The following is a 20,540-nucleotide window of genomic DNA, read 5'->3' on the forward strand; positions in this document are numbered from 1 at the left end:
AATCAATTTTGTAATTATTTTTGCCACTAAGGTGGAGTGCTTCAATTTCAATAAATAAATAATAACCGGCTGCCGTGAATTTTGTAAAATCTTATTTAGCTTTCAGACCTCTGCAACATGGCCTTTTTAAATTTGCTGCGCGATACATTTAGTGATACCTTAAACTTACGGAACTCATTGTATGTGTTATCTGTTTTTATAGTTATCATCGTCCCTTATTTCTGCAAAGTGTTTTCGTGGACGTCATGTATTTTCTTTATGGCACATTCTTTTTGCATTTTTAGAAGGAATTCCTGCATTCAAAATGTCTGATGCGGAAGGGTAAGTCAGCTGAGTGGTTTAAATTTAAAAATTTTGTAATTTCTTTATCATATATAGAACTGAAAGAAACTGCTGATGAGTTAGCTTACGGGCTGAATCATTTGATGACTATTGCCTACCATCACCCATAAACTGAAGTTTCTTTAAAGCACAATTAGGAGGGCTTTATTCAGTTTTTAAACTGTTAGCTAGCTACACTTGGCGGTTAGGAAAAACTGTTAATTGTTCACTGCTAATTAGATTATTCTCCGAATTTTAAATGGGACGGAAGATTAGCACCTAGTGCCTATTTAGGCTAATCAATTTTTTGAGAGGCTAATACACCTTTCGATAATTCGGAAAAAAAGAACACATAAGTTGTATCTTGTTATTAACGTTTCCTGAAAATTTAAAAAAAATTGATACGACGGAAGTTAAAAACACGAGGGTGCCGATAAGTCGCATACACGTAAAAAGTGCAGGCGTTTTCGGGCGAGTTAAAAAAAAAGGTATTTGCCTGAAAACCACCGAAGAGACCCGAACAATGCCCGAAAAAGAAAAGAAAAACAGACCTAACGATTCAAAAAACTATAAAAATTAAAATAAACTTACTATGTGGTAGCGAAGTTCTTAAAAGAACTGTTTTTGATGGTTTTTGAAAAAGTTAACTTTATAAATAACTTGTATATAAACTTAACTAACTCCTTTATCTTCAAGCGCCTTCTTCCAACTATCGTCCGCATGGTTTGTTACAAGGAATTGCATTTCGGAAATGTTCCGGGCGAGTTCGGGAAAGTTGCCTGAAACCGCCAATTTAATTCGAAAAGTCGCCCGAACTCGCCCTTATATTTGCGGGCGTTTTCGGCTTATCGGCACCCTCTTTAAAAAACTGTAGAAAACACGTTTTTGTCTCTAGCAAACTCTCATAAAAACATGATTTTTACCTCCTTTTTTCCGATATTGTAAAACAATGGAGAGCCATAGGAACGCATGTACAATTGAATTATCGTGTAGGTGTATTAAACCTCTTGATCGGATTAATGGTTATAGCTCTTGTACTTTGTGTGGGAGACCAGGGTTCAATTCCTCTTGACAGCGATTCAACATAGGTGAGGGAATGTGCCATAGCCCCTGTTAACCCAAGCCTTGTGAGGGAAATTCGAGAGATGGCACACTGTGTGGGCTGTTGGATGTTGCCGGGAGTTGTCTAGTAGAGCTGAAAAATAAACAAATGACATCACTCTGGAATTTATCTCTATGACCAACTTTGTACACCATGACTGATTTTGGAATTAGTGCAGCCATATTTATTCTCCCTGCAAGTTGTGCAAGTTGGACTTACAAGTGCTAAAAAGAAAAGGCAGACACTTTTTTTAGCTTGCATATTACAGACCCTGATTTCATTTATAAAGCAAATAAAAATAAATTTTGTGGTTAGATAGATAGATTGCATATTTTACATGGCTATTCTTGCAAATATTAAGAGATATACCCTGTCTATTATTTCCAGGAGGGGCCATGGCATTGATGGGAAGTCCTGGAGTATTTAATGGTCTTTTTACTCAATTAGGGTCAGACAACTTCCTTCAACATCCTGTCAGACAACTTCCTTCTACATCCAACGGCCCACACAGTGCGCTTTCTCCCAAATTTTCCTCAAATGGCTTGGGCTAAACCGGGGCTATGGTAATTTTCAATTGCCCATATTGAATCGCTGCAAAGGGGAATCGAGCCCTGGTCTCCTGCACAAAGTACAAGAGTTTTAACCACTAGACTAAGGCGCCACGTCATAACTCCTCAATCTCCTCAAATTCAAAAGGTCTCCTCCTTAAATGTCCTCAATTTTTTTTTTTTTTTTTAATTTAGGTTTTCTCAAATTTTCTAAAAAAAATTTAGAAATTTATTTATTCTTTATATATATATGCTAGTTTTTATATTATTTATTTTGAATCACCAAAATTTGTTGCTGCTGTGACCTTCAAAATTACTTTTTTGTTGTGTTTGTATTTGAGGCAAAGTTTCTTAGTTATCTTTTGTAAGAAAATATTAAGATGCCTTAAAAATCACAAAAATCTCCTTAAAAGTCCTCAAATCTTCTCCAATTTTTTTTTAAAAAGAGTGGGGACCCTGAGTATCGAGTGTAGGTTAATGTCTTCTGATTTATTTGAATTCATTAAAGTCCTAAGATTGCATTTGTGTGAAGAAATGGACTGATAATTACTTTGCTTCACCTAGCGCCCCATCTTTTTTCCTGCCACGTAAATGCCAAAGCTGAAAGGGCTTACCGCTGAAAATGTAAACAACGGAATTCAACTATTTACATGTAATGTCAGGTTTATGGTAATTGCATGTGTGGCAAACTTTGTACGCATGCACAATAGTTTTTATGTAAATCATGTTTACTGGTACATTTCATCTGAAACTATGTAAACACAAAATAAAACTTAAGTGATTTTTGTTGGTTAAATCTTTGTTTGTCATAGCATGCATTATGATGATAACTATCCATGCGCTTTCTGAAATAAATGTGGAAAGTGGTCTCAATTATCTGATATGCATAAACATTTGACTGACGTGAACGTTAATGTTTGTTATTGCTCTTGATTTTATACTTAAGGTGGTGATAACCCTTTTTTTTTACATATGGTATACTTGGAGTTATTTTTAGACTTTATATTTTTCTATTATACCACTTTCGATTTTAGCTATAATCAAGCCTATCAATAAGAAAATATGACCTGACCAATAAATCGCTCCCTCAAAGTTGCAATAATTTTAACTAGGCGAGCAATCTGAATAATTAGAATAAGTTAATAAACGCATATTTTATTACAAACAAAATTTTGTTGACTTTGGGGAGCAATTTATGGCTCAGCTAGTTTCTCATTTCTTAGAATTTGGCGAGTCTTTGGCCTATATAATTATTATCTTTCAAATATATCCAATTTCAACAATTCCTCTTCAAACTTAAACATAATTATTCTGCCAAATATAGTTCCAGTGGCTTCAACTTCCGATAGATTTTCCGTTTTTTAAAATATTTACATGTTTGGTAAATCAACAGCCATAATAAGGTGTGCATAAATATTTTTACTTAAAATATTTTTCTTTTAACGGCATTTTATGCAGCAGTGGATGTTACCCAAAAATCTTTTAAAATATGCAAAAGCTTATTGTTTGAAAAATATTAATGAACGAAAAAATTCTACACACCCTTTCAACTTGATTTAACCCAACTGGTAAAAAATCATGTTGTAAAAAGTTGAGCTCGTGAAGGCCAATTTACCTTGTTTATAATACATTTGTAATTGGAAAGTTCTGCTGTTTAGATGATAAGTCAAAATCATTTTCAGACGGGTAAAGATCCATATTTTGGAGATATAGTAAAGAAGAACTATTATGCATAAACACTGCGTAAATAATGCAGATTGTTTGTACAGCTAAAAAGGGGTTGTTGTCCAGGTATCAAATTTAATTAGTTAGAATTTTATAATCCAAATTTCTTTCTTGACTTTTCTCTGTTAGCCACATTTGAGATATTGTACAGCCACAAAATTCAGTACAAATGTTTGAAAACTTCATAAATCAGAAGTTAGAATTGATATGATGTTTAAAATTACTTAAAAAATGCATAAAATGGCTTTGTGTTTCCATGACAACAAGAAACTAAAAAGGATAAGTCACCAAATATCAACCTGTGACAGCATATTTCAGAAATATTTACAAAAAAATAGGAAGGGAATTTTAAAACAGTATTTAATTTTGGTTTAAAGGCACACCTTGTTCGCAACATTTCAGATATCTATTTTAAAAACTGATGTCTAGGCTAAATTTGGTAATTGCTATAATTTTTTGCTATGTTGCATTGTGATGATAGTTATTGGACACCGCATGACAACTTTGGGTCCCACACCTTCCAGAGCCTTAAAAATTGGCTATTACTCATTCTTGTTTATCGGAAACTCACAACACAACTTTATTTCACCAAGAAGAATTATACTGTAAGTTATAAACACATAATAGTTGGATAAAGTAACTGGTGATTTGTATTAGCAAAATTTCCCTAAAACATCTGTACAATATGCAATTATTTAAAATTTTCCTATTTGTGAAGTGTTGTGTGTGCAGGTAATTTAGAGATAAATATGATGATAATAATCCATGCGCTTTCTGAAATAAGTGTGGAAAATGGTTTTTAATATCTGATAATGCATCTCACAAACACAAATGGTAATAAGTTGTGTATGCATTTACTAATTGGTTGACATTAATTTAGAGATGATGTTTCCATGCCACAAGAAGCTGGTGGTGCCATGGACATCAACACTGCCCTACAAGAAATCCTGAAGCAATCTCTTATGCACGATGGGTTAGCACGAGGTTTGCGTGAAGCAGTTAAATGCCTTGACAAACGACAAGCATTGTTGTGCATCCTGGCTAACAACTGTGATGAACAAACTTACGTCAAACTTATTGAGGCTCTCTGTGCAGAACACAACATCAATTTAATAAAGGTCATTTTTTTGTAATTGATTAATACTTATGCCAGATATTACATATTCTGTTCAAAGTGAATAATTATTTACTGAATGTTTGGTGACTATGAACAAAGAGTTTTATGTTAAGCGTTGTCATTTTTTGATGAAATATAGCTCCCTCTACTGATGCATTTTGACAGATATCAGCTACCGGAATCAAATATTCTGAAAATGACATTGTGCTGCAAAGTTTTTTTGTTTGTAGAGTTAATATGGCATGTTTACGCAGATTTATATATTTATTTCAGATTGAAGACAACAAAAAATTAGGAGAATGGTCAGGTTTATGTAAAATTGATAAAGAAGGAAAAGCAAGAAAGGTTGTTGGTTGTAGTTGTGTAGTAGTGAAGGTAATAATTGATTTACTGTTATTGGCGGTTGCAGGGAGATTGGTTGAATTATGTCAAAATGTGCTATGTATGTAATAATACTTGTTTCATCTGTTTTTGTAGGATTGGGGAAAAGAATCACAAGCTCATGGTGTGCTTATGGACTATTTCAAGTCGAAAAGAACTTAAAAACATATTGTAAAAAACATGTAGCAAGAAAAGCGCAGAAAAATAGTAAATACTAGCCAGTATTTTTTTTCCTAGCAGTCTGAAACTTTATTATCCAGAGTTACTTTTTGTAATTAGTGGGCTTAAAACTATTGGTATTTTAAAAATTAAAAACTATTTGCGAAAATAAATATCTAAAAATAGAAGTAACTTATTCTATATTGTTGTGTATTGAGCGCTATATAATCGATGAGCTGGAAGAGTAAAACTGACTGCAACCATTTAAAAGGCGGCAACAGTTTCTTAAAAAGAGATATTTAAAGAAAATTTTTAATAGTTAAAATTTTTCTTTTTCAATCCATAATTTTAAAATCAAGTTGATCTATGGAAGCGACAACCATTCGTCCCAAAAACGCCTTTCTTTCTTTTGATATGCGTGTTGGTGCAAAAAAACTTACAGGGTCTCCTCTTTAATGAAAAATCTAACTCCTAAAAGGTTTTCTTTCTTTTGATATGCGTGTTGGTGCAAAAAAACTTACAGGGTCTCCTCTTTAATGAAAAATCTAACTCCTAAAAGGTTTTCTTTATCCCAATAAAAATTAACAAGAAATTATTACAGATAAAATACAAGTAAATGATAAAATATTATTGAAAGAAATTGAGTATGATAAACAGAAGAACATCATGCTAGATCATCGGCATGAAATGAGATACACGAGAAACTAACACAGAAAAAATAATTTCCCGCAAGGATCTTGCCATTGCAACATCCAGCAAGTGGCCTTTAACGTTCTTGCAGAAGGTGGAATGAACGTTTTCGTTTTTTAGTTTTAGTGGAAGCTCATTGAACAACCTACTAGCAAAATCTTGGAGAGTTCCTGATACAACCGACTGTGTAATACGGGTATCAGAGTTCCGCAATGTTCTTGTGTGCACTTTGACATCTAAATGACATGTAGAAGACCAATATACTTAGTTTAACGCCTTATGTGTAGTTTTTAACAAGTTAAAATTTCTACGTTCTGTAATTGGTAACCATTTTAATTTAATAATATCTTCCAATTTACAAAATCTACCTAAAACGAACCCGCCTGCTGCTTCTGAATACGCTGTAGTTTTTTCAACTGTTTATTAGAAGGTGTATATACATAGGTGTTGTAATCGATTTTTGACATGACTAAGCTCTCAACCAGCTGTTTTCGAAGAGCAAAATGAGTGTAGTTTTCAATTTACGTAGGCATGACAAATTCCCGTAGCATGATGAAATAATATTGTTTAGGTGGCTCTCCCATGTAAGGTGTTCGTCAATTGTAATTCCAAGAAGATTTGAAGTTCGTTCTCTTTGTAAAGTTGAATTGTTGAATAATATGTTAGATGAATATTCATCTAAATTGTGCAATGTCGACAATCTACTCGATGAACACACCATGTATTTAGTTTTCGCAGAATTAACACAGCGAATTTGCTGTGGACCATATCGATGAATCCTGAAGATGTGTATTGACCTCATTTTCAGCCTCGGTTATATTAGCTGGACGACATGATTTATAGATCGTGGTTAATGAGAAATGGTCCTAAAATGAATCCTTGTGGCACTCCGGTTTTAACGAGTAATTTTTCTTATTAGTTGACATCGATTTGCACAAATTGTCTTCGATTTGTCAAATATGACAATGTCCAGTAAAGAAATTGTTTTAAAAAATATCTTTCACTTTTTAATCAATGTATTATGGCATATGGTGTCAAATGCCTTTGAAAAGTCAACCATGACCAACAGTGTTACTTTGCCTGCTTTCATCGCTTTTTTGATATCTACGATGGCTCACCTTTCTTCCAATTTAACAACACTTTTCTTCTATGATCCAAACAGTTCTCTTCTGTATTCTCACACTTCTCTTCTGCATTTTGGCACTCCTCTTCTGCACTCAAGACTTCTCTGCATGTGGCCCCAAACTTTCTCTTCACAAGTAATTTTAATAATCTGGTCCGCAATTTTACACCCATGGTCTGTATAAATTTTTTCATTTTTCGCAAGAAGCATACTTGGCTAACACGTGCTCAATTTACGAATAAAAATATTATTATTAAAATATTGTAGCAGGTCCCGAAGCATGTGCATGAATGAAATAATAACACGAATCAATTCAGATCAGTAGCAAAGTAATTAATTTTATTTATCAAGAGACACAATAAATGGCAAAATAGATGGCTACCGAGAGTCCTCAAAATCATGGTGGTGTCAACCAAGCAAAGCACATTTCCTTTCAAAAATATCAGGCTAGGATTTTAGATTAAAACAATACGTATTTTGTTTAGAACAATAAAGAAATAATGGCCAGCCTGGTAAAATTTTGGTATTCTTATAAGAACGTGCGTATTAAAAATGATAAACGAATGCCTTAAACGGATACGTCATTTGTTCACTCTCGTCTCCCTATAATATGAAAAACGCAAACGGGTCGGTCATTTATTCAAAAACGTGAGTTAGCGAAATTTAGCTCAATCAATATTTCGGACCGGAATTGGGTCTGGGAATTTTTTTGAGTTCATGGAAGAAAAGTGTTTCTCACTTTGGAAGAGAAATGTTTCGAACGGAAGAGAAGTGTTTGGAAGAGAAGATTTCAGGGGAAAGAAGAGAAGTGTTTTAATTAAGAACAGAAGTGTTTTGACTAAGAAGAGAATTGTTTTTATTAAGAAGAGAAGTGAGCCATAGGGGCCATCGTAGATATCATCTCTGAGTTTGAGTAAAGCAGTACCAGTACTATGAAATTTTCTCAATCAAATTATAGTTTCTTTATAGATAGCATTACCTTCAATGAAAGACAAAAGTTGTTGTAGTACAATTTTTTCATAGATCTTTGATAGACAAGGTAATATCGAAATAGGGCGATAATCTGACAAGCTGGTTGGATTTTGGAGTTTATTGACTGGTTGTATTTGAGCCGACTTCCAAAGTGCTGGAAAAAGATTTTGTTTTATGCAATTGTTGATAATGTGCGTGAGTGGAGAAGAAATATACTCAGCAGCTATATTCATTTTCAATTTCCTCCTCTCTGCTTTTTCCTGTAATTATGGCTGTTGCGCTAGCTGACCGTGAGGATGAAGAAAAATGCAATATACACGAAAAAAGAAACAAAGAAAAAAAAAACAGGTTGAAAAAAACAAAAAAAAACAAGCTGAATATAAAAACTAACATTGAAAAAATTAACTTTTCCCTATGTTTTTAAGATGCCTGACAATTCCTGATAGAATAAAAAACCAGAGTTCACCAGATCAAAACTCGATGGTGTCCATTCTCAATTTTGTTGTTGATATAAACTGACTTGTGATCAGCTCATGAGACAACATAGAACAAAAAAATTACGGGAAGTGAAACGGAGAAATCTCCCTCACAGAGAACGCTGAAAAACAATATATTATATTTTTATTACTTCACGTGTTGAAGTAAGGAAGTTTTAAAATCAAAACAGAACACAGGTCTAGACGTTGGGTTTTAAAAATGCGTTGGACTATACAGAATCTTGCGTTTTTATTTCACCCGTTATCAAAACTGATAAAGCAATACTTGTTAGTACGTATGTTTTATTTGATTTTATATTTTATACACCGATTTCACAAACTGGCATTTATTTACATCTTTCTAACAATTACTAAATTTTACAAATTATCGAGGCATATTTGCTTCTTTAATAAATGTTATATTTCTCACAAGGTGTATTTTCTTAATCAGGGCTAAAATCTCCAAATGGTAGCTTATGTTAAAATGACAAATATTCTCCCACAAATATGTAATTACATTATTCAATAAAAGCCAGACTTTTGCAGCAATTTCTGCTATTAAATTACTTCCATTTCTTCATCCATTCCATTAAAGTCTATACCTTCAATTTCGCTTTTATCTAAATTTTGCGTGGTTGGATTTTCACGTTTTATTTCTTGTTTTATCTGCATGTACGTGCTAAAAAAAAAAGATGATATGTTCTTTAAAGACAATAGGCTTAATGCAAGTCAACCTCTTTTAATTAACCCTCTAAATAGCGGACATGCAATTATCAGACAGACTTACTCCAAATTTCTCCATTTTCACCCTCTCATTAGCGGAAAGCAATAATACTATAATAAATGTTGCGTGATACTGTTTTTCTAATCGGTCCCAGTCTGCTCTTTTGCGTTCTTCGCAGTCGTTTTATAAACAGTTCATAGATTATATGTAACAACATATTTTGAAAGCCATGAATTCCACGTATTTTATTGCGTTATTCTGGCTGTCAACAAATACTTCCCGATTTTATTTTAAACATGTGTTTTTTTATAAAGTTCTAACTTTTGTGGATTATATTTGTAAATTTTAGATCTTATCCACTCAATAGCTCTCCCATCCTTGTTTAACCTGTAAGTTACTGAGATTCCCAAACCGTACTCACACCTTTAATTCTGAATAGCTTCACAATTTTACAGTGTCACTACAACGAATGAAATTATACACAATGTTCTCATAGTCACCTTCCTTTAGCACCATGCTTCAAGACACGCCTGCTTTCGAGAAAATATTCGTTAGGGTGATTTATACTGGTCGTGCCCTCCGGAAGCTAAATTTAATTGAAAAACTGTTCACAAATTAACAACAAATCAAATTAACAAAACAACGTTACTACACATACACCGTTTGCATTATTTTTTGCAAATTTGGCAATTCACCATCCTCACAATAATTTTTCTAGTTTCGATTATTATTTTCGCGAAATTTTTTTTACATTGAATGATAATCTGAACAAAATGAAAAGTTTATTACCGGACATGGTGTATTCCTGCACATAAAAATCTAAAAACTGTTAAGAAAGAGGAGTACCTTATGAGTAACTTCAAAATACCTTGCACATGCAACTTGAAAATGTTGCCTCTTAACCAAGTCTATAATCTAAAAAATAAAAACAGCCACGTTTAAGCTGACACTTCTATGGTAAATTTTTGAGTCTTTGATACGATCAAAATTAGAAGTAGAGGCAGAAACATCCGCAGGGTAATAAATAAAAGTAAAAACTTTAAAATGAAAAAAAATTCAATCTGGTCGATTCCTTTCTCAATGCTTTACACAGATTCATTATATAATTAGTTATTAGCAGCTCGTGGAAAAATCTTAGAAAGCCCATGGGAAATCGCACGTCGCATCAAAGTCGATAACATATATAAATTTGCTATTTCGTTTGGCGATCTGCAATATTTCATCTCTCTTTAATAATAGCCTTCGTCTATTTGTCTCTGCGCCAAATGGTACCGCAAGTAGCGAGACACACGAAATGCGGTATATAAAGGACGGGCGAACCGTGAATTTATTCACGGGCCAACAACTAGTCTCTATAATAATAGCCGTCGTCTGTCTGTCTCTGCGCGGACCCCCCCGCTTAGTTAGAAAATCGTGCTACGGAAACACGAATATCAAATGCGATATATTTTTATCCACTTTGTTGCCACGGGTAAATTTCAAAGGACGGGCGAACTCGTGGATTTTTCCACGGGCCAACGACTACTCTCTATAAAAATAGCCGTCGTCTGTCTGTCTCTGCGCGGACCCCCCGCTGAGTTAGAAAATGATGTTACGGAAACACGAATATCAAAAGCGATATATTTCTATCCACTTTGTTGCCACGGGTAACTATAAAGGACGGGCGAACCCGTGGATTTTTCCACAGGGTAACGACTAGCCTCTATAATAATAGCCGTCGTCTGTCTGTCTCTGCTCAGACCCCCCGCTGAGTTAGAAAATGATGTTACGAAAACACGAATATCAAATGCGACATATTTTTATCCACTTTGTTGCGACGGGTAAATATAATGGACGGGCGAACCCGTGGATTTTTCCACGGGTTCAGTAAAACTTAATCAGCATATTTATAAAAACTGACGGAACTGAAACCAACATTTAAGATGCGTTTTTGGTACTTCATGTAGATACAAAAATGGTAGGTGAAACTGTCAGAAAACACGGCAGTATGACAAACCTCATTAATGGTGTTTTTAGGAATTTTGTAGCTTTGTAATCGTTTCTGTAACACATCAGCATCACTGTGTTTGAAAGGACATCCATGATAATCACCATGTCCAGGCTGATTAGTTGTGATAATTTTCATACAACTATACGGTGTATAGTCAGCTCGTTTGCCTTCTTTGCCGTAACTATGCCGTACGTTATACGAATACTGTTTCTCGAATTTGTCGACTTCCATCTTTTTTGTGAATTCAGTGCGCCAAAACAAAAGCGCTTCCTCCAGTGACAATCCTGCAGCCTATCATGAAATCAGAAAGGTTTTGTAACAAGAAAAAAACTAGAAGGAAATAATTAGTCGCGTTTTATAAAAAAGAAATATTACTAGAATATTAAGATAAAATTACACGATGCTCTGAATGTAACAAGAAGCTTTTCATTCATAAGCTCTTTTTAAAGGTTTAGATTCTGTACATCATTGTCCTTTTTAGGATTTTTAAGAATATCGAGACCGGATTAAAAACTTTTTACAATAATAAAATTCCGACATTAACATATTACCTTCAAAAACAAACCATATTGTAACCTCCCAAAATGTTTTAAATGATGATCATTTCGTAGCCCTTCATTAAGATGACGCATACAAATTGGAAAGGAAACTTTTGCAGCCTGTCGTAAAAATAACTTTAATTATATTTCAGGTTTACCGTTAATTTTATTAATATTAATATGAACTTTTATTAATATTAAATTTCGACCATTTATTTAAACAGAAAATTACCACATTTTATTAGTTACTGTGATAAGTACGGAATTTACCTCATCAACTTCGTTCAAATTTAGTTTACCATCAACAGATGCTTTTTTAGACGTATAACTGTCACCAATATATGCTGAACTAATTAAAAGGAAGCAGTGAAATCACGTGACTACTATGTTGCTAAACATGCAAATGCACGGATTAAAAATGTAATGAAATTGGCTTATTGTTGGTAATATGGTGACGTTGTGTTTCATTTTACAAAAAAAAAAAAAATAACAAAAAGTGAAAAACCAAACAATGTAAAATCTGAAAATACTTTTTTCTCGTTATTTACCCAATAAATCAAAAATACCTTAAATTCTTTAGCATGGGTAATAAGCGTGTATCTTCTTCTAGATAGGGAAGCTTTCGAGCAGTGACCTGACAAGAAAAGTCAAATAACAAGAACGTCAAATTAATAATACGAAAGTATAACAAAGAACAAACTCACAAGATTTTATACTTACTGCAAGTGCTTGTGACAGGTGCGTTCTGTAAATACCTATAATAATAGAAACCAGTTCTTCGTGTGGCACGTATGCAAAACCCTAAAGAATAAAACACCTGCATCTGACATTCTACAGAGGAATAATTACAAAACAGACAATTTCATTATTTGTGCGAATATTTTTGTAGTCACTCTGCTAATTTTTTCGTGAAAAAGGAGAATTCCTCTAATTAAAAGTTGTTAGTAGGTGTACAAACTGGTCAAAAACATTTTACATATTCTACTTTTACATTCCCATATTCTACTTTATTAGTTAAAGGAAGTTTATCCGAAGTAAAAGAAAACACGTTCCTTGTCTCTACTATATACTATCAAGATGTAAATGTTAAGCACTACCGTTAGGCTCTTACTAAGGAGGGGGTGGGGGTGGTCCATGTTTCTTGTTTTAAGTAAAAGGGTTAGGTTACCCCACCCATCTACAGTTGCAATTATAAAATGTTGAGATTAACTTTCTATTTTATGTTATTTTAGGCCTAGATATACTTTACGTAATATTTTCGAGGCTGTAGCCAATTAAGATTTAAAACCATGTTTATTCATCATTTTAACAAAAATATACAAAAAAGTGAATTACCTTTTCAATATAAACTTTTCTCATTCGCACTAAATCAAGAACATCTGTAAATGGAACCTAAATAAAAACATAAATAAAGATTAATCAGCTGAAGAATTCCAAATTTGTAACATATTTATTCCATACAATTGTGTTGCTGTTGATATTTGATTGCAAATGACAGTAAAATAAGCATATGAGTAGAGGATTGAAACTCCACAATAACTTTATAAAATAATCTCTTTTAACAGTATTATGAGCAATTTTACAACTCTAACCCATTGAAGCTGATTTCACTCAACTTTTAACACATTACTTCATACCAAAGACGCATATTTAAATTATTAATTTGCTGTCATGTTACATTAACACTTCTAAATACCAGCAAGCGTATGATGTTACCTTGTAATAAACATCATTGATAATGGTTTCATTTCCCACATAATTAAATTTTGAATCTCTTAACTTTTCAACTAATTCGACAGACTTTTTATCAACCTATATGAAAAAATTAAAAGATAACAAAATGCACTTATAAACTAAAAACAAAAGAAGGCCTTACATACTAAATAAAAATTAATAAACAGGGAGTTATAAACTTTTACATGCCAGCCTATAACAGCAAAAAGTTGCAAATGTAAGAAAAATTAAATTATCAATAACTTTATGGCAGAGTTCTGAAGACAAAACAATTCTGATAATTTTTTTTTGTGTGTGCAAAATGTTTAGACTGAATTTATCATTGATCATAATCTGGAAATATAAACCTGTGTATAAATATATTATGACAATTCCAAAAGATCTAATATTTTATTTAACCAACCTCATTAAACTCTAGAGCAGTATCTTTTAAAAACTGTTTTCTTTGAGCTAATTCCCCCTGCTGAAAGCGATATCTAAAAACAACAAAACATAACTTTTGATTTTCCTGCAAAAATTAATTCTAATTTTTTAATAGGATAATACAAATCATTCCGTAATTTGCAGCAGTAAGAAAGGTGATCAGCACTGCATTTGCAAAATATAATGGATAAAAGATATCAGTTTAAAAGAATTACAATTTGCTTCAATTTGCTTTGTTTAGTACCTGAAGAGCTCCATTTCCTGTGTAAGGAACCAACGTCGCAAATCTTCACTAGAAACAACAACAATATGTATACTAAACTTCAGTTATTTCTTTTATCCTTGACTATTGTTTCAATCTCTTGGTTGGTCATTTCAAAAGATGGAGCTCATTGCATAAATTGTGTAACTTAAAAACAATAACTTGGAAACAATGTTTGCCATGTAAAGCAAACTGTTTCTACATTATGTAGCATCCTTTTAATTTACGTTGTTGAAGAGGAAGGCCTACCAGGTATAAAGGATAAAACAAACACAGCCTGAACCTAAATTTTTGTATTCTTATACAAATTATATAGGTAAAACAAGTGTGATTTAGTTGTTCTACAGGCTACAAACATCCCACTTTTCATGGTAAAGATGATGTACTTTTCACCGCAATTTTGTTTTTTGATGTTAGGTAAAAATTCATTTAATATCTTTGCAGCAATCCCTTCAACAGCACAATTAGCTGATTCTGTATTAAAAATAATTGACTTTTGTTTATCCAAACTGGAGTTTTAACTTCCTTTATCCTAAAATCATTTTTAATTTTTGCAAAAAAATAGATTGGTTGGATCTGAGAACAACTAATTAACTGCATTTGCCTATTAAACAATAATAATTTATCTGATTTACCTTCTCGCAAAAGCAAGTCTTAAGATAAAATGTGACACATGATCTTTTCTTTTATTAGAAGTAGTATGTTCTTTGCGGCTTAAATCGTTTCGGCGCCTGTCTAATGCTACTGTATTATTGCCAGAGTCCTGTATGAACATAATAATCATAAAACTATAGGACAACAGAAGTTAAGAAACGCAAAAAAGAAGGTATATGCAAGTACTTACTTTAAACTCAGGTAAAAAATCTTTTAGAATATTTCTCATTTTAGATGTATGCTCATCACTATTCCTCTTGAAACGTATGCTGATATTTTCAACTTCTCGCAATACTAATAAAAAGTAAATTTGATGGCATCACAATAGTTTAAAAAGCAAGACATATTCTAGGGTTCTAGCCACTTAATTACGAGGTGTCAAGCCCTTAACTGGATCAGGAACGTACATTATAACTTTCTTGAACAGTGTTTCATTCTCTACACAATAAAGGAAACAGGTTACTAAAGCTATGATCTTTCTTTTGCATATGGACAGTTGAAATATAATTTCAATATCAATAAAACTATTGATATTGAAATTATATTTCAACTGCTGGCCTCATCAATCAAATAGATTTTTTCCATGGGCTATTCAATTCATTTTAAGCACTACTTTTTCTGTAAAAACACCTTAGGTCAGACTAAACAATTAGATGCTGTTGTGGCCACACAAATTTTGAAATAAATTCCAAAAATTTTCCAGGATTTTTTAAGAAAACTTGGTCCAATTTTATTTACAAATTAATTAACCTCCATAAGTTTAAGCTTATAAACAATTTAAAATAACGTGTCATTCCTTTGTTTACATTGATACACCAGGTCTTTTTAACTGAGTTAGCTAACAGGTGTTTCCAAGTATATATAGGCTTTATTGTGGTTCACTTTCCAGATTCAGTAATTATCTTCGTAAAATACTCAAAAGGGAAGCATGCAGCTTAAGATAGGTAAATAATCATCATGGTAGGTAAACATTAAACATTAAAATGTGCAATATAGCAACAAAAATACAACTTCTTATAAACTTTATTAAGACTTTAAATTTCCAGGTTGCAATTCGCAATTTGCAAAACAAAATACCGTCTTTACGATCATTCAATAAAAACAAAGTTAAACTTATAAATCCCATTTTTTATCAATCATTTGTATCACATATTTCTATAATTGTTGCTGCAACAAAATAACTAGTTGCATGGGATGAATTGCAAGTGGCTTATAGCGCTACTGAAAAACAGTTGAAAAGAGGTTTTCCTCTAATACAGTCAGCAAATTTTTGGAAACTGACTCTATATTCTTATTTGAACCTTAAGGCAAAATTCCATACCAGCCATTTTATCCTATGGTCTTTTTTTGCATGTATAGCAATCCCCTTCAAACTGCGTATTATGTCATGTTAAAAAATTCCATTAAAGATTATCTTGAATTGTAGCTAACTAACTTTATGTGTACAACTTACAAAAAGCTGAATGTCTTGCATGTCATATTTATTTATTATGCACACAATTAACATTATTAAATAACAATATTAACAGGGAACAAATAGCACACACAGAGTGGTCATGAAGAATAATAGTGACCAATTAAATGTTGAGTTATGAAAATTTGAATATTGCGTTCAAAAATTAATGTTTTTTTGAGTTTCTTTTAGAATTTTGATGTTTAAATTCCACACAAGTAATCACACGAAGAAAGAAAGATACATGTAGTGATGACTTAACCAAGACTAGTATAGTACAGTTGAACCAGTATCATTGGTAATTCTTTGTGTTAAGTTAAAGTGGTGTTCCATAGTGTTGAGTTGAATCAATCACACTAATTTAGGGTAGCGTTATACACAGGAAAGAACTATTGCAAAGATAACCTATAGGTTAGTTTATATATATATTCCAAATTAACACAATCCACCTAAAAAAACATATAGCTAGCTATCCAATTATACCACAAGCAAGTCTCTCACAACATATTTGCTATACAATCCTGTAAGTTGTGTTACGAGTGAAAATCTAAAGATTTGATCTTGAAGCAAAATTGTTGCCTACTGTTTTACCTAGCTAGCTAGCCAGAGATTCAAGCTGCATTTTGATACCCACAACAAACTTAAGATGGATGGCTCAGTTTAATGCCAGTAGCTACTTGTTTTATACAAAAATTACACAATAGAAAAGTGCAGCAGTTTAGGACTTTATTATGGTATATATAGTTTACGTAAAATCCAATGTATTGATGTATGCAAATACATTTTACCCCATGTCAAAGTTGGTCCTGGCCCTCAATTGTCAAAAGTCCACATGTCAAAAGATGCAGAAGTGCATTTAGATGGGCCACCGTGTTGATGGTCTGCCTGATCTATAGACAGGCTGGTACAAGTTTATAGAATACAGGCATCTTTTTCTTTTGAAATTAAAATATTGTTTCAGTCTTGGTCATGAATATTTGCACGCACGTGTGGTGGTAAGTACGTCTACACTAATACAGGCATGCGATCAGTATCGCACGCCTAGCTTATCATTTTGGCGTGCAATTATTACATTCAGGAGAGCGGCAGACTGGAGTTTTTGAAGCAATGTTTTTTCTTTTTATTTGCTTCTTTTTCGTTTGTTGACTTATTTATTTCAGCAACAAGATGTTTACAAGCCCAGTCCTGGTGATATGAATTTTAGCATCTGAGTGATGCTTCACTTGCCTCAATTGTTGTAGATGTGTGATGAATTTCACGCGTCTTGTCTTAATTGAGGAGAGTGATAATTCAGTTTTCATAATTTGAGGTGCGTGATAACACGAGAAGAGTACGCACCCATGCAAGCTCAGTTCTGTTTGGCGTGTGTACGAAGTAGAACAAGGTGTGTGATAAAGAGCACGCCCGAATTTCACATGCCGTGTGCGGAGGCGTGCGCGTGCGATCGCACCCCATTTGTGACCAAGACTGTGTTTGCATTTACTCAAGATTTTGAATCTATACCAGTTAAAGGACACTGCTAGCAAAAAGCTTAATTTAACTTTCTTCATGTAAAGTCTCGGCATTTTATTGCCTGTCATTTTTTTCGATTTTTTTTGCACATATAAGAATATCATCCAAACATAAACATTAAAAGTCAACTATAATCCCTGCTAAGAACAAGGTTGCACTATATTTGTGTCAGATATGCGCAAACACAAAAATTTAAAGTAAGTAGTTAGCTATCTAGATCGCTAGCTAATGATTTTCGTGAGGATTAGCTAGCTAACTAACTGCTGGCTTAAAGGCGCGTAATCACCCTGTAGGCAACATTTTTTGAGGTGCCTATTTTATTGTAAAAATTGAAAGATATACATGAGAAAACATTACCCTGAAAATTCCATTGAAAACTGACAACCAGAACATGTTCAAATGTTTCATAGAAATAACAAACTGACCCCAATTTCTCTTCACCTACAGAAACGCAATTGCATTTCATTGCAAGAATCATGCGATAATAAACGCACGGCAAAATTGATCACATGGTTGCTGGATTCATGCCATTACAGAAAAAATAATGAATGAGGGAGAGTATCTGTAGCTGCGTTTCGTAATTCTTTTATAAATGTATCAACAAAGTTTCGAATATGATAAATCAGATAAATCAATCTCAGTTTCTGTGTTATTCTTAATTATTTAAATGTTTAACTTAAATGTTTAACTTACACTGACCACTTCTTGTTGTTGATTCTGAAGACAGCTTCGCCTCACTAGCTGTCTTACTTTTTGATTATTATCCTTTGTTCAAACAGTTAGTCGTTTGCTTATAGAGACAGTATCAAATCTAGACAATTAGAATACCTAAATTTTAAGAATTTTCCCTTTCATGCTCTAAATTTAATTATCTCTCGTAGTGCTTCAACTATCTTTACCTATCACAACGAGCATTCTCCACCGTTGGGTTTTTTGGCTTATAATATGCAATAATCCCGGCCACGAGGAAATGCTGTGATTTCTTCTTTCTGTTTTGTTTTGTCTGGTCTCCAAAAACAATGGCGAATAGAATAGAAGACAATTAAATATAAGTGGAGAAAGTGATACGGATGTTTTAACGCTTGGCCGCTTTTTTAAACAGAATCAAAATTTCTTTTCACTTTTTGATGCCATTTTTTACAAAGAAAAACAAGCCAAAAAGAACAACGTTAACAGAGCCAACCATAATGGCGATTTTATCGAACACCATCTCAGTGGTCTTTTAAAGATAAGGCAGTTTGTTTTCTAACGGTTTCACACAAACATTTTGCGATGACCTGCTTATTATACGAGAATAAGATATCAAAAAGACCCTTAAATATGGTGGCTGGAAAACAACAACAATAAATTCAAGATATTGAAGCACCATTATTTCCATTTCTACTAGGTTTTATATCCTTAAATTTTCAGTAAAGTCATAACTCCGTCTGAACTTTGAAATAAATATAAAAATGTATATGTTAATTTTTTTCGATAAGGGTGATTACGCGCCTTCAAAGGTTAACTCCTGTGAAAAATCAAGTTGAGCACATATGAAAGATCTTTGAAAGTTCTCTAGAAATATTTTTATTTTTTTGAAAAATCTTAATCCGTTCTCGAGATACTGTTTTAAAATTTGCGCTAATTATGCGAAATTATGACGTTGGGGGTTAGCATTGAGCATAATTATGGTAACTAAATATTAAAATTTATGTAAAATGTTCAAAAAGTGTCAAAGAGCAGATAGAAATTTTTTTAACTCTATATGGCTTGTCAAAAATGTTAAATTAACACCCTGGCAGAGCATTACTCATGACATCATGCATAATTAGTGAATTTTCTTACTCTAAATTCTGAAGAACCAATCAAAAAAGTATTCAAATTCATAGACAATCTTTCAAGCTCTTTCATATGTAATTAACTTTATTTTTCGGTAGAGTTAACCTTTAAGAAGTAGTGTTTGAGACTTTTATTTCACAATTTCAATATGGGAATGATCAGTAAGAAGTCAAGATTTGGAGATACTATCAGTCTGGGTGCTTTATATCTAACTAGTTCGCTTTATACGTACATTTTAACCTCTCTACAGCAAACTTCTCAAACTCTTCTAGAGATATTTCGGCAACAGGAGGATCCTTGTAGAACATGAAATCATATTCCAATTTCCCTGATTCGTTTCCAACGGAGCCATTCGTATATTCACCTACACTTGCTTTCTTCTTTCCACGAAAATTCATGTTATTTTTTTACCTGGAGGCGAGAATAAAAAAGTTTTTGCATTACACACTGCCTTCTTTTCCTTCTCTTTCTGAATTAAGCTAGGCTTTCCCGCGTAAATAATAAAGTTGTTTATCAATACATGTCTACACTTCCCTAGAAAAAAGCATACAGTGTATAATAATATTTTAGTCCGTTAGTACGCACACGGCGGAGGCACAGTCAGTCGGACCTGATGCCAGGGTTGAGGTTTGAGCTTCTAGCAGTGCCCATGCTTCCCACAATTGTATAAGCCGTAGAAAGAGTCATTATTCTGATAGCATAAAATTCGTTTGCGACGTTATTCTCCCTACTACGGAAAATTTTACACCAACTATTGAAAAGTAAAAACTAATAAAATTATAAAATTATAAAAACATTCAGAATATATCATACCTAC

General features: G+C 33.0%; 2 protein-coding genes across 2 annotated transcripts; one reads left to right on the plus strand and one right to left on the minus strand.

Moving 5' to 3' along the window:
* The first annotated feature begins 59 nt into the window (after positions 1 to 59).
* On the plus strand, positions 60 to 5,406 carry LOC130653762 (40S ribosomal protein S12-like). Its single transcript, XM_057456279.1, has 5 exons — positions 60 to 179; positions 285 to 321; positions 4,577 to 4,814; positions 5,087 to 5,188; positions 5,291 to 5,406. The coding sequence occupies exons 2-5, from the start codon at positions 305 to 307 to the stop codon at positions 5,354 to 5,356; spliced, it is 423 nt and encodes a 140-aa protein (XP_057312262.1). The 5' UTR covers positions 60 to 179; positions 285 to 304; the 3' UTR covers positions 5,357 to 5,406.
* A 3,494-nt stretch (positions 5,407 to 8,900) lies between these two features.
* LOC130655680 (DNA primase large subunit-like) lies at positions 8,901 to 20,224 on the minus strand. The gene is made up of 15 exons (XM_057458464.1): positions 19,956 to 20,224; positions 15,131 to 15,234; positions 14,922 to 15,049; positions 14,269 to 14,316; positions 14,005 to 14,077; positions 13,584 to 13,679; positions 13,203 to 13,259; positions 12,588 to 12,668; positions 12,434 to 12,501; positions 12,138 to 12,216; positions 11,880 to 11,987; positions 11,335 to 11,619; positions 10,185 to 10,253; positions 9,839 to 9,924; positions 8,901 to 9,293 (listed from the first exon to the last, which is right to left on the minus strand). Exons 1-15 carry the CDS (start codon positions 20,119 to 20,121, stop codon positions 9,173 to 9,175), a joined length of 1,569 nt encoding a protein of 522 aa, XP_057314447.1. The 5' UTR covers positions 20,122 to 20,224; the 3' UTR covers positions 8,901 to 9,172.
* Positions 20,225 to 20,540: the final 316 nt, after the last annotated feature.

This window comes from Hydractinia symbiolongicarpus, chromosome 8 (genome assembly GCF_029227915.1).
Source record: "Hydractinia symbiolongicarpus strain clone_291-10 chromosome 8, HSymV2.1, whole genome shotgun sequence".
Taxonomy (NCBI): domain Eukaryota; kingdom Metazoa; phylum Cnidaria; class Hydrozoa; order Anthoathecata; family Hydractiniidae; genus Hydractinia; species Hydractinia symbiolongicarpus.

Coding starts and splice junctions, on each gene's coding strand:
- LOC130655680 (XM_057458464.1), bottom strand. CDS start 20,121: ATGAATTTTCGTGGAAAGAAGAAAGCAAGTGTAGGTGAATATACGAAT. Junction 15,235..19,955: donor TGCTGTAGAGAGGTTAAAAT/GTACGTATAAAG, acceptor ACTTTTTATTAG/TATTGCGAGAAGTTGAAAAT. Junction 11,988..12,137: donor ATTTGAACGAAGTTGATGAG/GTAAATTCCGTA, acceptor TTTTTACGACAG/GCTGCAAAAGTTTCCTTTCC.
- LOC130653762 (XM_057456279.1), top strand. Junction 4,815..5,086: donor ACAACATCAATTTAATAAAG/GTCATTTTTTTG, acceptor TATTTATTTCAG/ATTGAAGACAACAAAAAATT. Junction 5,189..5,290: donor GTAGTTGTGTAGTAGTGAAG/GTAATAATTGAT, acceptor CTGTTTTTGTAG/GATTGGGGAAAAGAATCACA.